Genomic DNA, 21,850 nt, shown 5'->3' with positions numbered 1-21,850 from the left:
AAACACCAGAGAGATTACCAGGCAGCATGGAGTATCACTGGTTTCCCCCACACCAGCTAGCTGCCAGCATGTTTTCATCTTCTTTCCCTAGGTGGAGGCTCTAGCGCAGCTGATTATGTAGAGATAGACCCAGTTGATCCTAGATTGAAAAAGCCTTTGTGAGTGAACTGGCAAGCAGTTAAGCCCTGATTTTGAACTCAAAGCCTTCAAATTCACCTTGCTAGCTTTGCCAAATAAGGTGAGATTAGGAGAGTTTCCCAGCCTACTTGGGGAGTCAGTATTTGAGGCTCAGTAATGCACATGCTAGGAGGCATCTGTGGGTGGTGATGTTTCTTTGCCCTCAAGCTAGAGGCAGAAGAAAGACCTCTGGGAGTCTTAGTAAGGAACGAGCAGGCTAAGATGAAGGAATGAGTAAGAGGAATAATTAATCTTCCCCACCCTCAGCTATTTCAGCATATAAAAGCCAGTCCATTGACTGTTCTTAACTTCTGCTAGAAAGAATACTTACCTGCCTAGCCACCTAAGGAGGGCTTCTTCAATTGCTTTCAAATGACTAAGATATGTGGCCTGTATCTTAGAAATCTCTCTGTGTTCTCCTGCAGCATCCCTCAATGCAGGAACCCATGCAAAGAACCAGAGTATGTATGTTTGGGTGGACAAAGCCACTGAGGGACAGAGGCAGGGTCCAGACAAGAGAGGATGGAGGCTCTTTTCCAATGGGACACAAGGGGGAATAAGAATAAGCTGAGGCATTTGTTTCAAAGTGGATTTTATTCCAGGCATTAAAAAGACTCTGGCTCATGCTTTCTTCAAGAAAAGGGAAAACAAATCTGGGCTCTACATAAATTATGTCTGACAAAGTGCAACTTGTGAATGAGGAAAATAAACCTTTCCAAAGTGATTTCCTTACAGCAGTAGTTTCAGCTCCTCTTCAATAAACCCCCATTGGTTCACAGCACATGAAATTACATTGGATGATCTAATACAGTAACAGCTTTCTTAAAAGGCATTACCAATGCAAATGCTCTGCCTTGACAGTCTAGGGGGCTGTTTAAAGGAAAACAAGGGCGAGCAGCTGCTTGTTCTGACTGTTAAAGAAACAAGTCACTGGGCCAAATCTGAGGGCTCAGACAGTTTGCTTTCCAAACCCCCACCGAGTCCTGTTCCAAAGCATGGCACTACATGGACTTGGGGAGGGGGGAAAAAGCACAAATAACATTATTCCTCCTTCCCTTCAGTACAAGGGAAATGGAAACTATGCTAACAATGAGTTTGGACACGTGTTCCAAATTTGCCCACATTTGAAAGTGGCCTCTTGTAATGCACCTCCTTTTCAACTGCTAAATCCATTGGAAACTAATGGCTTCCAGAGCATGATGTAGGGGAGAGGTCTGCAGGGCCTGCAGGAAGATCCTGTGAGCAGTGTTTTCAATGACAGCAGATTGATTTATTCATTTATTCTGTGGGGAGGTGACCTCAGGAGAACATGTCCACAATCAGGTAGGGCTCTGATAGCCCCTAACTCCAGGGCCAATTTAAATTACTGACATCTAGCATTTGCCCACCTTTTCCCTTTTCTCCCCTAGGGTGGGGTTCCTGAAGAAGGAGAGCACCCAGTCTTCAGCTGACAGTCCCAAATGGATGCCAGTTCACACCCTGCCAGGTGGTGAGCAATAGGAAAAGAGGCACAAATCACCACAGCTAGTCCAGGTACTTCTGCTCCAGAAGCTGTCAGTAATCTCCAATATTGGAGCCAAGCACCCAAAAATGAGTGCTGACAAGAACCCTCCTAACCAAGGGCTGGCCCAAAGCTTGGAGACTATATATAAGCAGAGCTTCTGTGGTCTGCAGCAGTGAGGAGAATTGTTTCTAGAGAGCCAGGTCCCAGTCCAAGTACTGTTATGAAGGAACAGCAAGAAAGCTGCACAGACACAGTGGGAGCAAGGAGAGAGGAAGCAGCACCTGGTGGAGGAGTGAACATGCTGTTAGGTGCAATGCATAAGCTGCTGGAGAGTGAAATGGGGGGGGCCTCAGATGCATCATGTTGCACTCTGATGAAAATACACAATCCTTTAGCACTTCATTGTATTCAGAGCTTGCATACAGAACCTGCTCAAGGGCCTTTCTGAATCAACTATTTTTTTTTCAAGCCAGGTGGATGAGACCTTGACTCTTCCTGTCTCCTACTGCCTAATGGTTCTGTACTGGAAGTAACATCTCCTGCATATTCTTGGTTTAAAAAAGCAACTGCTAGTAGAATAGCATTTCTCCCCCCATGATGGGTCTGTCTGCCCTGCCTTCTTTCCATTCCTTGGCTCTTTTCTTTCCTTCCTTCCTGCTTCCTGGCAGCATGCCAAGGGAAAGAGAAATCTCTGCAGACTCAGTGCCCCCATTCCCGCACAAATGCAGCTGCACCATGCTTGGGACCAAAGGGTTTTCACAGGCCAGGCAGGTCATTCACCTGGTTAATCAGTGCTGACATGGTAAGCTGCTGTCAGAGTGAAGGGGGAAACAGAAAAGGGGCTCCTGCCACATGACTGATTTAATTTTTTTAATAAAAGAACCAGGAACAGAAAACAAATTGTCCAGCTCTCACACAAGCACTTCCGAGCACATGCAGCGTGTGAAGAACACTATCTGGCCTTTTCTCAACTGTCTGGGCTGATACCAAGCTACGAGAAAGAATTCAAAGGGGATACAGACATGATCAAAAGCAGCCAGCTGTTCAGAATCCAGATGAACAACCTGTTTCTTCTACACTGGAAAGGACCCAGGCAAACAATTGTCTGCAGAAGGTGGCCCCACCACCTGGTTCCCCTGAGAGGCTCCTGGAGAGGACAGTTGGTCTACAAAACCTATCTCCAAGAGGAAAGTTTAACAAATCTAGTGGGAAAGGTAAGCTTGCAGGGATTGGTTTTTTTATTTGAATAAGTTAAGTTCCCCTGACAGGTCTGAAAATGCACACTCAACTACAGCTGACTGTTAACCAGGCTGCAGGACTGGCACACTAGCTAGAGACACCACACTTGTCTTTGGTATTGCCACAACACAAAGGCCATCTCTCAAGGAAGGCCTCTCCTATGGCAGCATTTGTGCAGGGGAGAGTTTCAGCTTCACCAAACAACCTCTTCAAGGTGTCCAGTGAGAGGAGCTGGGGGTCACAGCTGGAGCAGCTCCAGGCCTTTTTACCTCCTCTTTCTGAGAGAGTGGGAGGGGGAAAGCAAGTAGGCAAAGGAATTAGTGGCTTGTCATGCTGTGCTGTGTTCACAAGGGCCATGCAGAGCCAGGGTCAGCAAGGGGGCTGTGCTCCTGCTCAGCCAGCAGCAGAAAGCCTCTAATGATCTCAGGGCTGTCCCCTTCTGCCTCTAACAGCAGTGAAGTAGGTAGGCTCCTTCCACAGGCTTGAGCCAAGTCCAGTGGCACCACCACTGTGCACTGCACACAACTCTGTGCATCACCTTCAGTGTGGGCTGCAGCAGGCAGAGTCTGGTAGCACCAGGATAGCAGTCAGAGAATGGTCTCAACCTTGCTGGCATCCCAAAGCAGCGGCACCCATCTCTGACCAGCTCTGCAAGAGCACCCTGAACTCAGGTGGGGTTGGGCTGCCTGCAGCCTTGGATCACTCATGGAGGCAGGGCTGGCTTTCCACCCATGAAAACTGAAAGCAAGAATCCAACAGGGAATAGTCTCCAAAACAATCCCCAGTTATGCTGCTTGAACAGATCGTTCCCCTTCCAGCTCTCTGATCATTATTGTGCCAACTTCAGCCCATTTGACTGGAGAGCAGCTATGGTGGGCAGAGAGAGGAACAGACCTGCCACAAAGTGGTTATCAACCTGTTCCCAGAGTCTGCTTAGTTCCTTCCCAGCCCCTTCACTCAACCTGAAGACTCTTCTTCTGGCCAGTCCTCACTGGGGGACACACATGCCTAAATGATGCACGGTGTTAGAGAGAAAAGCCAGGGAAACCAAAGAGCTATCATTGTTTGTATAAGCACTGGCTAAGCTGGCAAGACTGAAAGTTGTAGACTGGATGCAGAGGAGAAATGGATGGGGAGAGCTGCAGAGCAGTTCGGGTCACTCCAAGCACTGGGCTGGGTCCTTCTCTTTCTCTGGGTGCAGCTGTGCACAAACAACAGCTACAAAGTAGAATGTAAGAAAACAGATGGGAAGATTTCAACAACTCTCCTCATCCCTCTCTCACCCCCAGCTGCTTCTCTGGAAAGCTCAGAAACACCAAGTGCTCAGCTGAAATGGTGGCTTGCTGATGGGCACAATGAAAACATTTAGGGTTAGACATACAAAAGAGCTCCTCCTTTCCCGAGCCTCTGTTCCCAAAGTCTCATGCACAAAGAAACAAGGAGATCTCTGTGCTACCATCATGTTGCTTGTAACACCTCCCACTGTTGGCCAGGTACACCTGCTTGGCAAGAGTTGGTCACCACTCTCCCAGTCTGGTTTTCCAGGCAGAGGCCGCTGACAAAATGTTGAATGAAACTGCCTTTCATCTTCCATTTCTGTGAGAAGACAGAGAAGAAACATGCTGTTACTTTCAGTTCACCACAGAGCTATGCCAGCAGGGGGGCAGAGGGTTGTAGTGATGATGCAGAGCAAGATACAATGCAGTATCTTGCGTTGCACTGCGATGCCCTCACCAGGTGCTGTAACCCACTGCCTACACAGGTTCCAGACCCATCAGGCTCTCATCCGGCAGAAGTCTCCCTGCAGAGAGCTGAGGAAGAGTTAATATCATAACACAGCAGCTGTAATGATGGAGTGGAAAGCAGGAGGTCTTCTCCCCAGGAAAGAGGCACAATGTGCCTTGCTGGTGCCACCTCTGCACAACGGCCTCCCCATCACTGCTTCCTGGGGTCACAGACACCTCAGTGAGGAGCCTCCTGGCCTTCTCCAAAGCACACACAGTGTGCAAAAGGAAACTCTTCTTTGTCCTCCACTCTCCCTCACTGTGTTTGTGACTTCCCAGCCTCCTCCTTCACCTTCTCCTGTGTTTGCTAGAGAAGTCCTGCCAGCCATCTGTCCCACACAATGTGTAGCTCATCAGAAGACCCTGCTCTGAAAAAGGGGATGCTGTGAGGAGGACAAGGGCAGTTACCAACAGACACTGGTTTTCTTCTCCTCCCTAACTGCTCAGGAGAAAATTAGCACCACTGGGAGGCTCACTCATGTTATTCCTCCAGATGAGAGACCTGCTGCCATGTTATCTCTCCATGCTGAGCAGGTACCCACTGTGATGCCTGTAAGGAGAGGCTGCAGCAATAGACACAGCAGGACAGCAGCAAACACTCACCAGAGCACATTTTCTGCTTCCAACAAATTACACCAAATCAATCAGCTTCTCAGTGAAATGCACTGCTGGAAAGTCCAACATTTCAAGTCACTCCAGATTTCTGTATCCAAAAGTGGGGTAAGGACAGGGCAGGGGGAGCAGGACCCTGAGAAGGTGACAGAGAGTTGAGTATAAGGCTTGTCTGGGCTGCAGGGAGGTGCCATGTGTGCCACTATGGCACACTGACATTGAAAGCCAAAGCAGGGCTCTTCATCTCACATGGCAGTGGTCTTTTCAGAATGATGGATTCTACCCTTTCTGGTCAGAGAGCATGCTTTGCTGCACTTCATGAGGTACCAAACCAGCTCCCCAGACTTCACTTGAACCTTTCACAAGACTCCCCCAGCCGACTGCCCAGCCCTACATGGACATACTGTATCTCAGACCTCTTAGGAGGGTGGGCAGTAGGAATGGGTGGAAATAACAGATATGATGCTTGTCTCTCCCTGTCAGCCACCTCAGATCTGGGAACTTAGTTCAAGCTAGTCACTGGACACATATTTATAGAGGAGTACAAGGTACAAGCACCCTCTGACAGGGCCTGTTTTTCTCCACAGACCATGTAGGGAGCCAGGACAGCTAATTTTAAAATGACACTGGTGGTGCCCATCTTTAGGAAAAACAGACATTAGACACCTCCTGCAAACATTGCCAAACACTACAGGGAGTCCTCTCCTACATCCAGACATTATGACTGGACCATAATTGGAAGGAAAGCTTTTTGGAAGGCATAAGCATTGCACAATCAGAAAAAAATTGGCTTGAAAACCCTCCTTGATCTCCCCTTTCTTGTGCAGATGGGGATAATACAGTTTACTGGTCACAGCAGGTTTGGAGTGGAGGTGGAAAAAAATCCCACCACATTTTCTTTGAAATATTGCATCTTGATCCTCTTCCCCAAAGTCAAACAAACATTTCCCCACTGTTTCTGTAAAAACCTCTCTTCATCTTTATTATCTACCACTGCAAAGCACTTTGAGGTGGCTGGATAGAAGCAGTCCATGTGCAATTACTAAGAGAAGTGTCAGAAACAGTCAGTCCCCTTCTACCCAATATATACAAGAGGTGAAGGTGGTTAAGGTAGTGTAACTTTTCAGGGTAATAAAAAGCTTTCATTTAACCTCCAGCAATTCAATCAGTCCAGGATTTATCTCTAGACCCTAACGATAGCCTTGCAACCCTGAAAACATAGTGGAGCTGGCCAAGCTCAGGAAACAAAGCTGAAAAGAGCAGACTTTGATGATTAGGACTGAGATGCCTCGAACAGAAACATACAGAGAGCTGATAACTGGAATAGGCAAGGATGCTGCAAGCTGCAATTGAAAGCTTTTGCAGAGCCCTGGGCAGCCTAAAGCTGATGATGAAGATGACAAATACTAATTTCCAAACATATGAGCAAACAGAGTATGATGGAAAAGCTTGCACCAGTATCCAGCAAGTACTCTCTCTCTTTGGGTACTTACATTGTTAACACTAAGAATCACAGCTAAGAGAAACTTGTCTCCTGAAAACTGTTTTCAAGCTATGGCACACTGTCAGTATTGTTTTACCTACTCATTGCCATGAAGATGCTACCTCAGGTATTTCCATCACAGACAGACTGCCAGAAAGGAGAAGGAGTGAAAAACCTATGTGAAGCTGCATTTGTCTGGATATCAGGCAACACTGAGAAGCAAGAGGGGGGGAAATTTCCCAATTGCATCCAAAGGCATACTGTTTGTCTCACAAGAAAAGTTAGTGTCCTCATTTTCAGGCTAGGATCACACTCCTTCAGCAAATTTTAATGAAATATGGATGCTTAATAGGGTTTCTCAGCATGCTTCTTGTTCTGTTGGGAAATACTGTGCCAGTGTTTCTCATTGTCAATTCTCCTGTTTTAGTGGCTGACTCTCACTTTGCCTTCTATTTGTCCTCACTATAATACAAATTAAAATGCCACTCCCACCATCAGTCAGAGCCAAACCCAAAGCTAAAAGTAATAACTTCTTGTGCATTCAGCTAAGAAATGCTGCTCTCCAAATAACATCATACATGGATAACATCCATCTCATTTGAAATCTAGTTCTGATTATGCAGAATAGTTCTTGGCTGGCCTTCTGCTAGTAGTGCCAGCTGATGCTGCTGAATGATCAAGAGGATTATGGTGCCAAATAGACTTTGTCCCTGGTTCCTTTCAGCCCAAGCAAGAATGGCTGAACAGAACCAAAAACCATTTAAATGTTGGCTGTTGTCTCATATCCTTCTACTTGCAAAGTTCCAGACTTATTTTGAGGTAATATTCTAGACACAGTTTATAATATTGTAAAGCCCCTGTGTGAGCCTGACATAAATGTTAACTGGACAGTTGTTAGCACCCAAAAATAACATCAGAATTATCTGCTCTGTGGCCACACTTAACGCACAACAGCTGTGTGGCATGGGCACAGTATGTCTGAAAGCAGAAAGCAGCTTTAGGAGCTGTATGGTCCTGTGGTAAGGATCCAATGAATCTGCTCTGCCGACACATGCCCCACCTTCTGTCAGAAGTCTTGCTTTTTCATTACTCATAGACATGAAATCTAGATCCACAAAAAGTTCAAAGATCATCCACCACAAACCTCTGGTGACAGTGACACCAGAGATGTTCAAAGCTAGGCTCCCATCATGCCACTATCTCCTCCTAGGATACTGTGTGTTTGATGCACATCACCCAGGCTCACTTCCTTCCACTCAGGCTACCTGTTCAGGGATCTCTCTTGTCATCTCCACCTCACTGAAATAGCTCAACTTCCCCTCCTCCACTCTCAGTTCCTCCAACTTTCTGAGAAGTCCACTTGAACTTAGAAATGGCTACACCCATACATACTGCTCTGCTTCCAAGACTCACACTTTGGGCTGTGAGTACCCACAGGGAAACAGGCAAGTTGTAGGGAAACTGACAAAGTTTTTCCCCTCCAGCTTTGCTGCTTCATTTCATACTTGGAACATGTGGTGACGCAAGCACGTTGTTCAGCCGGGAGAAGAGGAGGCTGTGGGGAGACCTAATCATCGCCTTCCAGTACCTGAAGGCTGCCTGCAAGAAGGATGGAGAGAGACTGTTTACAAAGGCCTGTAGTGATAGGATGAGGGGCAATGGCTTCAAACTAGAGAAGAGCAGAACTAGATTGGATGTTAGGAACAGGCCGTTTACTACGAGGGCAATGGAACACTGGAACAGGTTGTCCAGGGAGGTGGTTGGGACTCCATCCCTGGAGATATTCAAAGTGAGGCTTGACAGGGCTCTGGGCAGCCTGATCTACTTGAAGATGCCCCTGCTTACTGCAGAGGGGGTTGGACTAGATGACCTTCAAGGTCCCTTCCAACTCAGACCATTCCATGATTTCTATAGCAGTGGCTGTCTCCTTGAAGCTCAACCTCCCAAATATCCAGAGGAGAAAGAAGAGAATTGTTTGCAAAGATGACTGACTTCTAGTAATTAAAATCAGCATTAACAACAATTACTGTTGTGCTTATTCCTCAAGAACATAGCAAACTTCAGTGCTGCAAGTAGAACTGGCTTTTTAAGTAGAAATCTGAAGTGGGAGTTTGGGACTTCCAAAGAAACCAGCCAAGGTGTCAACCCAAATTAGATGAAACATTCAAATGTACTTCTCCCACCTCGCTCCTTCAGCTGCAAGGCAGTTTGGAATGGCAGCTGTGATTCACATCAGTCCCTAATTATTTGCAATGATTAAACAAAACCCTTGCTTACAGTCAGTTGGCTAAATCATCTGCTAGGTCAAGTCCTTGATTTAAGTGCAGTTTGTTCACATAGGGTAATGGAAAACAACAGCTCACATCCTGAAGCGTGTGCATGTCTTTATAATGAGCCCATATATAATCAACACACCAAGGCACAATAAATCTTGTTCCAGAAGCAGAATGAGGCTGTTTGTGTTAGTGTGGATTAATCCCTCTTCTAACTAATGGGGCTTGGACTCCACTCCACTTCAGGGGACCCCTGTCCTTCCGTGACAGGGAAGGCAGGGAAACACAGCTGATTTTGGCAGCTGCTAGAGTCTTCTGTGCTGCCAGGGAGGAAAATGCTGCAAGGCACCTACAGGGAAGCTAAGTGACCTAATTACACAGCAAGGGGATGAGTGATTCCCAGCAAGAAAAAGAAGCAGGTAAGCTCAGCCCATCTGGAAAATCCTTGCATTCAGAATTTTCCCAGTGCACTCATGGTGACAACTCTCAAGACAAGTCTGCATTAACCACCTCTCCAGAGGACAGTCTGCACAGGCTTCCCATAAATGGGCAAGACTCAATTTCATTGTTTTCTTTCAGGAAGTATTGGCTCACATATTCATAAAGCATTAAAAACTACTGACAAAAAAGGATGCTGCTGAGGACTGGTAGCAAACTGAGCCGTCTCCTACCTTTGGGCTATCAAAACAATAGCTGTGTCACAAAAAACAGAGTCAGCATAACCTTAGCTGACAGAAAATTTGTTCTCTCTTGGTGTAAAGGGAAGCACAGAAAACAGGGATGAAACAAGACCTGTCTAGTGTCTGCTAGCACTGCACTGTCACCAGTTGTGTTTTGCCCAGCTCTGATAAAAAGGCACATCACATCTCTGTGAGGGCACCCTGGCCATCACAGAGGCCAGCTCTTACCGAGCGCTGTAAGGCAAAATGATTCATGTGTCCTGATAGATCAAGGAGGCACATCTTGGAAACAGCATAAGAGTCACAGAGCTGCATTTTGCTGGGAATACTGCTGCTGTGTATTTCCCCCCAGGGAGCAGTTTGGGTGGAACACACAGTGCTTTGTGTCAGGTCAGTATTCCTCATGTGTTGCACACACTCCATTTTAAAGCTCTGTTCACAAGTCCAAAGACAGCACAAAGAACAAATGCTCTCAATTCTAAAGAGATAAGCAAATGATAGCGTGCACCATCCTTCTCTGGAGTATCTCAAAGCATTTGCTGCTTACTTCCCCATCTCTGATATTGTCCTCTATCCATGCACCAATTTTACTGAACATAAAAGTATCCAAGGAGTGAAGTCAGGGTGCCACTGAGCTGAACTGAACCATGCTGTGTGGGGCTGAGCACATGCCCCCACACTAAGTGTGGTTCACGCTCCCACCTCTGGTCCTGGGCAGTCTCAAACATGGGAGCTTATGAAACACAACCAGAGGGAAATTCACAAGCTGAAAAGGATCTTTGTACACTTTGACAGACCTAGGTTGGCCCCAGCAAGCTGCACTGATGCAGGAACACAGGTATGTGGCAATGAAGGGATTAGCAGGAGGCACACAGATACCTACCTGTCTGCCATCTTTTTGATTGCAGGCTTTCAGCGTGATTTGAGAGCCAGTAGAGAAGGACATAACGGAAAGACACTTGTCCTGCTGTCGAATTAAAGGGTCACTGAATACCCACTCCTTTGGCATAAGAGAAAGAAAGGTTCCATTAGGATCATAAGGGTGATCAGATGAGGGGAAAAGAGTTGGTTTTTTCTACCAGATATTTAAGCAACTTCTAAGTCCCTACCAAGACTATGGCAGTAGACTTCACCTGGTCAGAAGTTTAAGCTCAGGCTTGGTGCATCCTGACTTATTTCAAAGCGGGCAGCTGGTCCCCCTGACCATCTGAGCTGTTTGATTTAACCCTGGATGAACCTTGAAGCAACTCCCTGCAGCACTGTAGCTTTACAGTCTCAGGCCTACAAAGCAGGAAGGTCCCCCAGGCCCTAATTTACATGGCATGCAACTGCTGCTGCATATTTTACATAGCAGACGTTCTCTAGCTGCTATCTGGGACCTACGAATTGTCAAGGGAAGCAAAACGTGTGCAAGCATCTCCACGGGCTAACGTATAGCAGCAGCACACATAAAGCACAAGCCACTTCATTTTCCCCTCCTCTCACGAGATGGATACTTGACCCAATCAACTCTTATACTTTCCCCAAGGAACTCATACAAAATGCAGTAAGTTTCAATCAGTAATGATACCGAGCAATGAGTCAGAGTAAACGGTATGTTGAATGCTGGCTGCAAACGAGTTTCCAACAGATAACAGATGTGAATATAATATTTTTTGGCATGAAATATCCTACTGTGACCCTTAAATTTCTCAAGCTGCTTCCCCGCTGCTTTCAGTCACTGAAAGAAGAGACCTGAGAGTTGATCTTCAGCTGGTATAAACCAGCACAGCTTCACTGCAGTTAGGAGAGCTCCACCAAATTAGTGCAGCTGGAGTCTCAGCTATTTAAACTCTGGACTTTATACTGAAGTACATCTGTTAAACAGCACAATTCAAACCATCTGCAGCTACAGTTGAACTGGCAGGAACGTTTTTGATTCTGGAAAATCTCTTACTCATGTGTCAGGGTACTAGGCAAGCAGACCCCAGGATCAGTTCTCTTGGGTTGGATGATGAAGCAGTGCACACCCAAGCAACAGTCTGAGTGGGAACAGCTACATGACTCAAACCCTGGGTGCACACCTCCAGCATAGACTAGTCACACCCCTGAGCATTCAAGCACTACCTGTTGCCTCTGAGTGATGAAAAACCTTCCTACTCTCTGCCTGACTGCTGGCTCTGTTGAGCCAACAGAGCTCTGACAGATGGGCAGTTTCTTTTTCTGCTTACAGCTGAAATAATTAACAGAGCCAAATTCTTCCTTCATTCACCTCTGTACAAACCCACCAAGGCCTGAGAGATGCCTTTTCATTCTCAGGTAATAAAAAGGGCAGAAGCAGGAGCGAAGCACCATACTGAAGCTTGCCTTACCTGAGTGACAGGTGGATTGTTCACTGTCCCTTTACAGTTTCCCATGCCAGTCAATGTATTCCCTGTGGTATCCTGTGCCCAAGACTCAAGGCAGTTTCCTCCTTGTTTAATTATTCCTGGAATCAACTCCTTTTCAGGAATCCTTGAAGTAAAATGACAGTTGCATGGCACTCCATATGCAGAAACATTCAAAACACTTTCACATTTATAAAGATATAACTGGCTGAAACACAGACCCCTTTATTTGCCAGAAAATAAACACTATCTCCCATCTGCTGGAAATGTACAGAGGAGCCAAAAGGCAAGGCAGAGCCTGGGCAGAGAGCTGGGACCATTTTGTTTCAGAAGGTGTAACAGGATCTTTAGGTATACCCCAAGCAGTGTAGTGTGATGTCCCTTCTGAAAAAGGCCAGGAAAAAGCCATATCCACACTGATTTATTGTGCTTCTGCCTCCTCCTCTCCCAGAGTCTCCTTCTCAGCATTAGCACAACATTCACTGTCTCACTGGTAGTGATACAGCAAAAATATGTCAGGGCCAGACTACAGGTAGATGTTTTAGCCTCAACCCATGTTGGCTACAGACTTGGCTTGACTGAGAGGTGAAGATGTGTTGCTAGGATGTGTTAGCTACCAAGTGCTGCTGACACAGCTCTACCTAGGCTACTTTCCAAGGGAGCAACAACACAACATTCCTGCAGCCTGACCCAAGCCAGGGAATCTCACAAGCACAGCTGACCCTGGCATTCACCAGAGCTTTCTCTGAATCATGCCCCACCTCTGCACTGAGGCTCTCTAGCTCCAATTGGCTCAACTACCTCCAGGCAGAGCATCCAACAGGCCATGATCAAACAGTAACTGGGAGGGATGTAGTGGTCTGGCACTTGTCTATATTTCACACCTCTGAAAACACCACTGTTGCGCATCCCAGGGACAGCTAAGTGTGGCAGAACAGAGGGCTCCCGGGGCAGAAGCAACAAACCTTCTGCAGGATTGTAGTGGTGATACAAGCAAGGAAACCATTGGAGATTTCTCACCATAAAGAACATAGGAAAACCTTTTCCAGTCATAAGTCTCTCTTTTCCCTATTGCCAAAGCTCAGCTTTTCCTTGTGACCCACCTCCCAGCTCCTTCAGAGATGTCTACAAACAGAGACTCACTTGAGTTCAGGGTAGACGTTCTCCAGATACCATTGGAAGGATTTGCAGTTCAGTTTCCGTCGCTGCTCCAGACGGTCTGCAACACTAGAAACACAGGCAGGTTGTTGTGGATGAGGTAATGAATAGGAGGGAGGAGAACAATGAAGTTTACAGGGAGAATATACAACTTTTTCCCATTATTCACTCTCCCATGCAGCTGTTGCTGAGTTCTGAGCACTAGCAGTGACCTGAGGTGAAAAGGAGAGAGGCAAGAAAAGGAAGACATAAACACATTCAGAGAGCAATTTTTGCACTTCCTTTGACTCAGACAGATGGCAGGGCCCAGGTCCTACAGTGTTAAATAATTCATTGTGGTAAAACTACTGTAGGACCAGGAAACTCTTTCTACCTCTGGGTGCCACTGTATAGGCATGCCATGAAACTTGCACATCAGCTTGTGAAAAGGCTTAAAAAGTGTTTGTGCTCAGGTATATATAGTGAGCTAGAGCACAGCTCTAGCTCATGGCAGCAGCTCTAGGCTCAGGTTGGGTTTCAGACCTAAAGAACATAATTACTTGCTTTTAAGTGGTTTTGGGAAAGGGGGTGTGGATAAGGGGAACTTAATATTTCACTATAGTCTGCTGCAGCAGTTCTCCTGCTTTGCTTGACTTTAACTGGCAGAAGCAATCCTACTGAGCAGTGACACCAGGAACTCTCCTCTTCAAGCCATGTAACATCTGCATGTTGGGAAGGACTTTCAGCTGTACCTATATTCCTTACGAGCCCCAGCCCACAGAGGCCACTGTACTGCCCATACCTCAGGAGAATGTACTGAGATCCTATGTTCACATCAGAACTGTATGGATGATTTTAGGCTCAGTTGAAAGATGGTGTCAGAGGCATTTGCATTCTAAAATCTACATTCAATGCAGGTTCACAGGGCTGTTGTTATGAGTGATGGAATCACCTAAACTCAAAGCCTACAGCTCTGCCCTAGTTCTTATTCAGCCAATGCTGCCAGTAAAGCCACTAGGAAGTCTAAACGTTTAAAGAACTGCAGGCTTTGGCCCTCAAACATACAAGCAATATAGCCATGGGTCCCTTCACAAGCAGCAGGGTCACTTGACATTTAGACCCAGTCCAGCTATTGCAGTCAGCTCAAGAACAGATAAATTAGGTAGGCAAAGTTATTTGCACAGAAATCTGTAGCACATCACAATAACAAAGCACAATGTACAACAAAAAAAAAAAACAACAAATGTGTGGGTGAGAACAAACCTTCCTGTCATCAAATAAGCAGCAGGTGCATCGTTACCCAGTGCACAAAGCTGCACTTCAGAAATACAAACACATTTGAGATACAAACACACTTGACAAGTCCTTATGCTGATAAAACAACCATTTGTTCACAGGCAGGTAGAACCCACAGACATACCCCACCCCTGAGATTGTTCATGTCTATTTGGGAGTCATAAGACCTTCCCCTCATCCCAGGTTTCAGAGTCCATCACTGGTTTCTGGGTCACAAAGAACATCTAAGCCTGTAACAGTGAATCCCATGTGGCCCGGAGAGAGTTTTAGCAAAGGCACTGTAAGAACCACAATTCTGCACAGAAGTGAGCTCAGCAAGTGCTGGAGATGAGTCACAACCAGACTGTGTTTATATATGAGAGGTCTTGCCATGGCCATGCTCTCTTCTACCCTACAAACCAGGCAAACCAAGCATTCATTCATAAGGAAAGGGGAGAGTGCACCAACTGCAGCCTGCCCCATGTGCCAGCTAGCAGTGCTTGCCCCAGGATTCTGCATCTGCAGAACTTCTGATCAAGCTCTTGTCATCATGAAGCTCATTTTTCCAAAGCAGCTGCATGCTGTGGTAGAAAGTATTTTTCTCTATCCACTTAAAATGTTTGCCCTTTTCATTTCATTACAGATCCCTTCAGACTTCTGCTAACATGCAGGGTTACTGGGGAAAAGTAATGTGAATTAGAAGCAAACCTTGTGACCAGACAATCAAGCTGCAACCTCCCTGGCAAGCCAGCTCTTTAGAACATCTCTGCTTCCCACACATGCCCAGAGAATATTCAAAAACTATTTCTTGCTGGTAAGGGGCTCAGCAGAGCACTTCTGATCAGGATTTGATGGAAGCTTACCTTCCAAATGACTTCCCAATGGCAGATGGCCGGGCCTCATAGTAGTACTGCTTGTATTCATCCATCCACACTTCCGCTGTGCGCTTGGTGTTCCTGCATGGGGGTGAGGAGATGCTTTGCTGAGCGCTGGTGGAGAACCTGTCCTCCCAGCAAGCAGGCACTGGGTGGGCAGACCTAAGGCCTGTCTGCCAGGAGACAGTGGGGGACAGTTCCAAACATGAAATGCAGTGGGCAGTACAGACTGATACAGACTGAATGTGTTGAGTTGAGTTGTATGAAGTACAGAATAACAGAATTACAGAATACAGAATTATCCGGTTGGAAAAGGCCTTTGAGATCATCATGTCCTATCGATCACCCAACACCAACTAAACCGTGGCACTAAGTGCCTCATCCAGTCTCTTTTTAAACACCTCCAGTGATGGTGACTCCACCACCTTCCTGGGCAGCCCATTCCAATGGCCAATTTCTCTTTTTGGGAAGAACTGCTTGCTAACATCCAGCCTAAACCTCCACTGGTACAGCTTGAGACTGTGTCCTCTTGTTCTATCACAGGTTGACTGGGAGAAGAGACCAACCCCCACCTGGCTGCAACCACGATGCTTCAGTTCAGAAGTTACCATTTTAACAGCCATAGTTTACCATGCATTTTTCACATATGGTCCCTCTACAAACTGTCACCATTACCCTGCTTTGCTTTGATTAAAATGATGTCATGGAATAATTCAGCTTGGAAAGCACATCTAGGTATCACCTGGCCCACTCTTCTGCCCAAAGTAGACTAGCTTCAGGTTAGGTCATGTAGTTCAGGGTCTTGTCTGATTGAGTTTTGAAATCTCCAGGCATGGAGATTTCACCACCTCTCTGGGGCCCTATGCCAGTGCTTAGCTGCTCCCATTGTGAAACACTGTGCTTCATCGGTTTAGTTGATTAGGTGGTTGGATTAGTTGATAGGTTGGATGCGGTGATCTTGAAGGTCCCTTCCAACCTGGTCTGGTCTATTCTATTCTATTCCCATGTGTCCTGCAGAGGGAGTTGTCCTTAAGGCTTGCCTCAGAGCACATACTGCTCAGTAGGATCTCTGGACTCAAAAGCAGTTCAGAGGCAACAGGGATGGCTAAGGACTGCTGATACACAGCACAAGTCATAGGGCAGTATCCACAAATGGCCAGGGTCTTTCTCTGGGGTACTGCTCCAGCTCTCCACTGCAGACTGAGGAAGAACAAGACACACCAATACAAACAACAGAAACAGGAACAGGTTTTGTTCATGGAAAACAGCAACTCATCCTTCCCTTGAGAACAGATGCTCAGCCACAAGCTGTTCTCCTCTGTCATCAGGCAGGAAAAACAACAAAGAATTTTGGCTTATTTAGAAATGTCCAACATCAAGGAACCAACTGCTACCAAGGAACCATCAAACACCTACTTGATGTAAGTCAGCGCGTTGCCCTCCGGGAAGTCATAGGGATGGCGCTTCCTGAACACATGTCCCACTCGACTGCAGGGAACTATCTCCAAGCTGCCACCACACATCCACACTCGGAAAGAGAGCTCTGGAAGAGACTCGAAGAGTTACACAGCTGCAGGCAGACTGGCAGTATTTCTGAAAAGGGAAGCTTCAGCAGTGTGTCTGAAAACCTTGACCCTCTGCCCTAGATGTATAGTCTGCAACAGCAAAAGTAGGAAAAGTGATGCTATGGTGAGAGTGGGAAACTGTCCTCCTTTTGTTAAAATGGAGGCAACTCTTGTGGCTCAGAGACTTCCCAGACTTCCCAGTCTTCTTGAGTCCCACCTCTCTCTTTGGTCCCCAAGGCATTTTAGTGAGACGCCTTCCCCTTCGACCAGGTCCTTGTGTTGCTGTCAGGCCTTCAGGATGGCATTTAGCAACAGACTAAGGTCACCCCCACATCCACCTTCTTTTGGGCTCCTGTAATGTTCCAGCCCTGCATATGGGTGGAAGAAAAAAAAAATTCACTGTGTAAAGCAAATTGTGTGAAAAAGAATGGGAGTTTAGGAGACAAGTAGAAAGAAGAGAACAAATTGAGGGCATAAGGAAGTAAGTGTGTGTCTAGAGCAGAGCCCTCTCCCATAAATACCTCCATGTTATTCACCCCACAATGTCTTCCTGTTCTTGTTCTGCTTGGCTCTGTTAATAATAATAATTAAAATAAAAAAGAAGTGGATGACTGAATTACAGTTTGTCATCCACTGCCTCTGCTGGGGAAGCTACTCAGAGCAGTAATCAGCCTAATATTGTGACTGTGAAATACAAAGAGAACATTGCTACTTGAAGAAATCCAGCTGGTCCCGAAGCTAAATTCAACATTTTGTTAAAGGATTAGAAGAACATGGAGCTTTGATGTACAGGTGCTTATTTGCATCTCAGAAGAGGTGCTACCTCATTCAACTTATGGCTCTGTCCTCACAAATTTAATCAATGCCACACCAGAGGAGTTTTCCACTTGTGTTTCATATGGCAGGGAGAAGAAGGAAGAAGGGAAATGAAAATTAGCTGGGTGGTTTGGTAGTCCTTAACAAAAGGCCTTCAGATTGTACAGAATGACTACTTCAAAAACTTTACTCAGTTCAGATTTCCCTCCAGCTATGCCTGAATCATGGGGCTCTGATGTTTAGAAATTCAGAAAGAAATACGGTATCCAGATCTAATGGCTGTTTCAAAGCATGCACATACACTAACATCTTCCCAGCCTTCCTGTTCTTCACTGTAGCTCCTGGGAAATGTTTAAATAGTATGGAAGAGGATGGTGTAGTTGTTCTAGCTTTTAAATTAAAACCCACATCATTTCATGAGACTGCATTTTGTGCCATTTCTTACTAGCTTTTGTCTCTCCCTGACTCCTTCCTAGAGCTTATTATTTCCAGACTCCTTTTAATAGGGAGTTCCAGTTAAGAATAAACAAACAAACAACAACAAAAAAATTAAGAACAAGATAGAAGTTTCTGTCTGGCAGTGTCCAGCTGGCTTTTGCTTTCCTGGAATGAGGCTCTGACTCACTCCAGCCTGTAACAAAACCAAACTCTCAATCTAGCATGTGTAACATGAAGCGATGCTCATCTCCCAAGAGATGATTCCTCACACTATATTGGTATCTTAAGCAGACATAGACAGACTGCATGTCCAGGTTTATAAATGACAGAATTAGAGTAGGGTAGAGTAGAGTAGGGTTCTGGGTTGGACTTGGTGATCCTGAGGGTCTTTTCCAACCTGAGCATTTCTATGCTTCTATGCTTCTGTGATAAAAGAATTCTTGCAAGAAGTGGAAAAGAAAGCAGATTTGGGGCACTGAAAAAGCAAATGGAGATCTTATTAAAAACTTTCATCCTCTGATGGAAAGCACACAAGAACATTTTACTGTGTATTTTCCAGGACATGCCCTAGTCCATCTATGTTTTAAATGAGTTAATTACTGTGGCCTAGTCCATCTATGTTTTAAATGAGTTAATCACTGTGGCTTTTCCTCATCATGGTGGAATAAAAAGGGTTTACCAGCTCATATCCAGCTGGAAAGATATCTAGGCAGCTGGTCATTACTGCCTGATCATTTCTGTGTACCTGCTGTGCGCACAGCGCTTGTTTGGCTCTGCGTCTTACTCCTCTTACTCTGTTTCCTCACGGGAAATTTTGATGAAGTAGTTCATTAACAATTGCCTTTGTGTGCAAGGAATGGCCCATCTCAAGGTGAGACTCAATGAGGCCCAAGGCAACCTGGTCTGGTTGGGGGTGTCCCTGCTGACTGCAGGGAGATTGGACTGGGTGACCTTTGGAGGTCCCTTTCGGCCCAGATCATTCTATGATTCTATGACCTCATCCACCCAAATTAGTCAGAACCACTCTCTCACCTTACCTTTACGGTGACTTCCACTCAAAACTGAAATTAGTAGTAAAAAACAGTGTTTCAGAACATTATCAACATTTTTCCTTGAACAATTAACCAAGTTTGGGCTTGGTGTTGTTGGTGGGTTTTTTTTCTTAAGAGGGTAAATTGATCATTCTGAATACTTCAAGTAAAATCAATACTTCTTGTTGTCAAATACAAGTGGATTTCTACCCCTCTGCCATGCAACAGTAGCAGGCTTAGAGTAAAAGCCACTGGCTGATTGGTTTCCTCACATTATGCTGAAAATAGGAACAAAAGTTAGCTTTAAAAAAGGAGTCTGTTTTGGTTTTTAAATACCTTCTCATTGCCATTGTCACAGTGGAGGTGTGTCAATGTTGTTCAGGGACAGGCCACATTAAACAGAGTACTGTGCACTTACCTTTGCCCTTTTAAGTGAAGACTGAAGGTTCAGGGCAAGAGAAAATGGACTGGAGATAAGGAATTTACAGGGGAAACAGCACAAGGCAAGACTGGCAAGCCCTGAACACAAGCCCGGGTTGCTGCCAGGCTTTACAAGAGCAATTTGAAGGAGAATGAAGCAAGTTCTGGGGGAGTTTTGATCAGCTCTACATGAAAGAAGGGCTGTGGGTGTGCAGGTAATTTACTGCCACTTGCAGCAGAGAGCTCTGCTTAGCATCAAGCTACCAACATGCGCAACAAACAATATGAGGCTCCCAGGTGGACAGAAGCAAACAACTAAAAGCCTAAAGAAATATCCTTTCTCCGTCTTTGAGGTCTACAGCTTTTACACAGTTGCAGCTCAGGGGCTAGTAGGATGGCCAAGTGGCTAGCTCTGCAGCTGGAGGGCTACTGACAGCAAAGACCTGAGCATGGCCATGCAGAAGAATCTGAGGGAATCTTCATGTTTGTGTAAGAGATTGCCCATAGTGCTCAGCTGATGCAACTAGCAGTGCTGAGACCCCAGTGCCAGCCCCATTTAATATCTCTCTTTAATTTCATGAATATCCTAAAACTGAAGCAAGACCTCAGAAGACAAAGAGCACAAACACTGATTATTAGATATTTTGTTTTCAGAAAGTGGTACCTTGGTGTTCTGCTATTAGCCAAAGATGATACTTCAGCATTTCAGAAAGAGGCAGCTCTCCCAGCTGTGTTCAGAGAAACAAAAGTTTCCTCTTCCTGACTATTTATTTCTTTCTAATCACTCTTCCAGGCACTGGAAAACACCATATAAATTCTTCTTTAAAGGGTTTTATTTACAAATCTGTGGCATTTATGGAAGCTGTAGAAACAGAACTTTTTCGGGGGGGCAGTGTTAGGTACCAGAAAGCCTTCTTAAACTGACTGCAAGGCAGAGTAAGGCTTTTGTCTCTTCAGTTCCACCTGCTTCATTTATAAATGAATTCCCCAAGCATTTGAGGTGTCTGTGAACCTCTTTTCAATACTCTTCTTCCTTTTGTCACTAACAGCTGGTGACACTGCAGCATCCCTACACATGGGCAACAGAGATTCCTGGAATATCTGTGCTACAATTAGGTGCAAGGAGATGGGTTTTAGCATCATGCCCTGCAAGATAACAGCATTTGAGTGGACAGATTACCTTGGGCTTCTGAATTCCTTGGATGTTTGTGGTGCCCCAGTCTGCTTCTAAATGTTTGTATTCTGAATGTATTTGTACACAAATTTCACTTAGGAAGAGGGTTGTTTTACCAGGAAAAATATCCTTCTGACCTATCCAGCTGGGAGAGCAACTCAGATTTTTCTGGGAAATAAGAGCACAGGAGTGATTATCTACTTCAGGGCTGAGGCAACACAGACTGACTGTATCTGGTTTGGCTGAGCTGGAGTTAGCTCTCCCCAGAGCATCTTTTTAGTGCTGCATTTTGCAGTGCTGTAGCTGGGAGCTGATAACACACCAGTGTTTTGGCTACTGCTGAGCCAAGGACCAAGGCTGTGTTTTTAAAGCATTTTCCCTCTGCAACAGTATGCTGAGGGATGTGCAAGATCTTGGGAGAGAACACAGTAAGGCCAGCTGACCCACACTGTCCAAAGGTATTCCATGCCTTAGGACATCAGCTCAGATATAAAAGCTAAGTGAAAGAAGGAAGTGTGGGGACATTCATTGATGGCATCTACCCTCTGGAGCAACCACTATGTGTATTGGAGCCCTGGTTCCTGGGAGTGACCCAACATCGTCTGACTTGATAGAAAGTAGAGAACATCTCTGTTTGCTTTTGCTTCCATGCCTGGCCTTTGCTTTGCATCCTATTAAATTGCTTCTATCTTGACTCACACGCCTTTTGTTATATTTTCCCTCTCCCCTATCCATCTAAGAAGGGAAGTGATGGAGTGGTTTTGGTGGGCATCTGGCCCCCAGCCAGGGCCCAACCACTACACTGACACATGAAGGACTGGAGGAGCAACAAGTTAAATATCAAGAGATTCCTCTTCCTTCATTGTACTGTGGAAGCAGCTGTAAAATAATACATATGCCTGTAAGAGGGTGATAGGCCTGATCACAAAAGGCTGACAGTGACACCATTCTGACAGACATGGGGATTACCTGACCATGTTCCTAGCCTTACACTGACATGC

At 45.7% G+C, this 21,850-nt stretch overlaps 1 protein-coding gene across 3 annotated transcripts in view; it reads right to left on the bottom strand.

Moving 5' to 3' along the window:
• Positions 1-721: 721 nt before the first annotated feature.
• Positions 722-21,850, bottom strand: part of GALNT16 (polypeptide N-acetylgalactosaminyltransferase 16) — an 81,411-nt gene continuing 60,282 nt past the window's right edge. Inside the window, exons 10-15 of one of the 3 annotated variants that reach the window (XM_068162093.1) lie at positions 16,822-16,948; positions 15,394-15,486; positions 13,262-13,345; positions 12,104-12,245; positions 10,636-10,752; positions 722-4,516 (exon numbers count right to left, since the gene is read on the bottom strand). In XM_068162093.1, coding sequence (XP_068018194.1) covers positions 4,379-4,516; positions 10,636-10,752; positions 12,104-12,245; positions 13,262-13,345; positions 15,394-15,486; positions 16,822-16,948 — 701 coding nt within the window. In that variant the 3' untranslated portion in view covers positions 722-4,378. Of the gene's footprint in view, positions 4,517-4,559; positions 4,732-10,635; positions 10,753-12,103; positions 12,246-13,261; positions 13,346-15,393; positions 15,487-16,821; positions 16,949-21,850 lie in introns of those variants that run through there. The other 2 variants (XM_068162095.1, XM_068162094.1) reach the window with 2 other exon arrangements.

This window comes from Melanerpes formicivorus, unplaced genomic scaffold (assembly GCF_026170545.1).
Source record: "Melanerpes formicivorus ecotype bairdi unplaced genomic scaffold, bMelFor1.0.p_v2 SCAF_62, whole genome shotgun sequence".
Classification (NCBI taxonomy): Eukaryota; Metazoa; Chordata; class Aves; order Piciformes; family Picidae; genus Melanerpes; species Melanerpes formicivorus.
The sequence above is the reverse complement of the archived record's forward strand: the minus strand, read 5'-3'. Positions and strand labels throughout refer to the sequence as shown.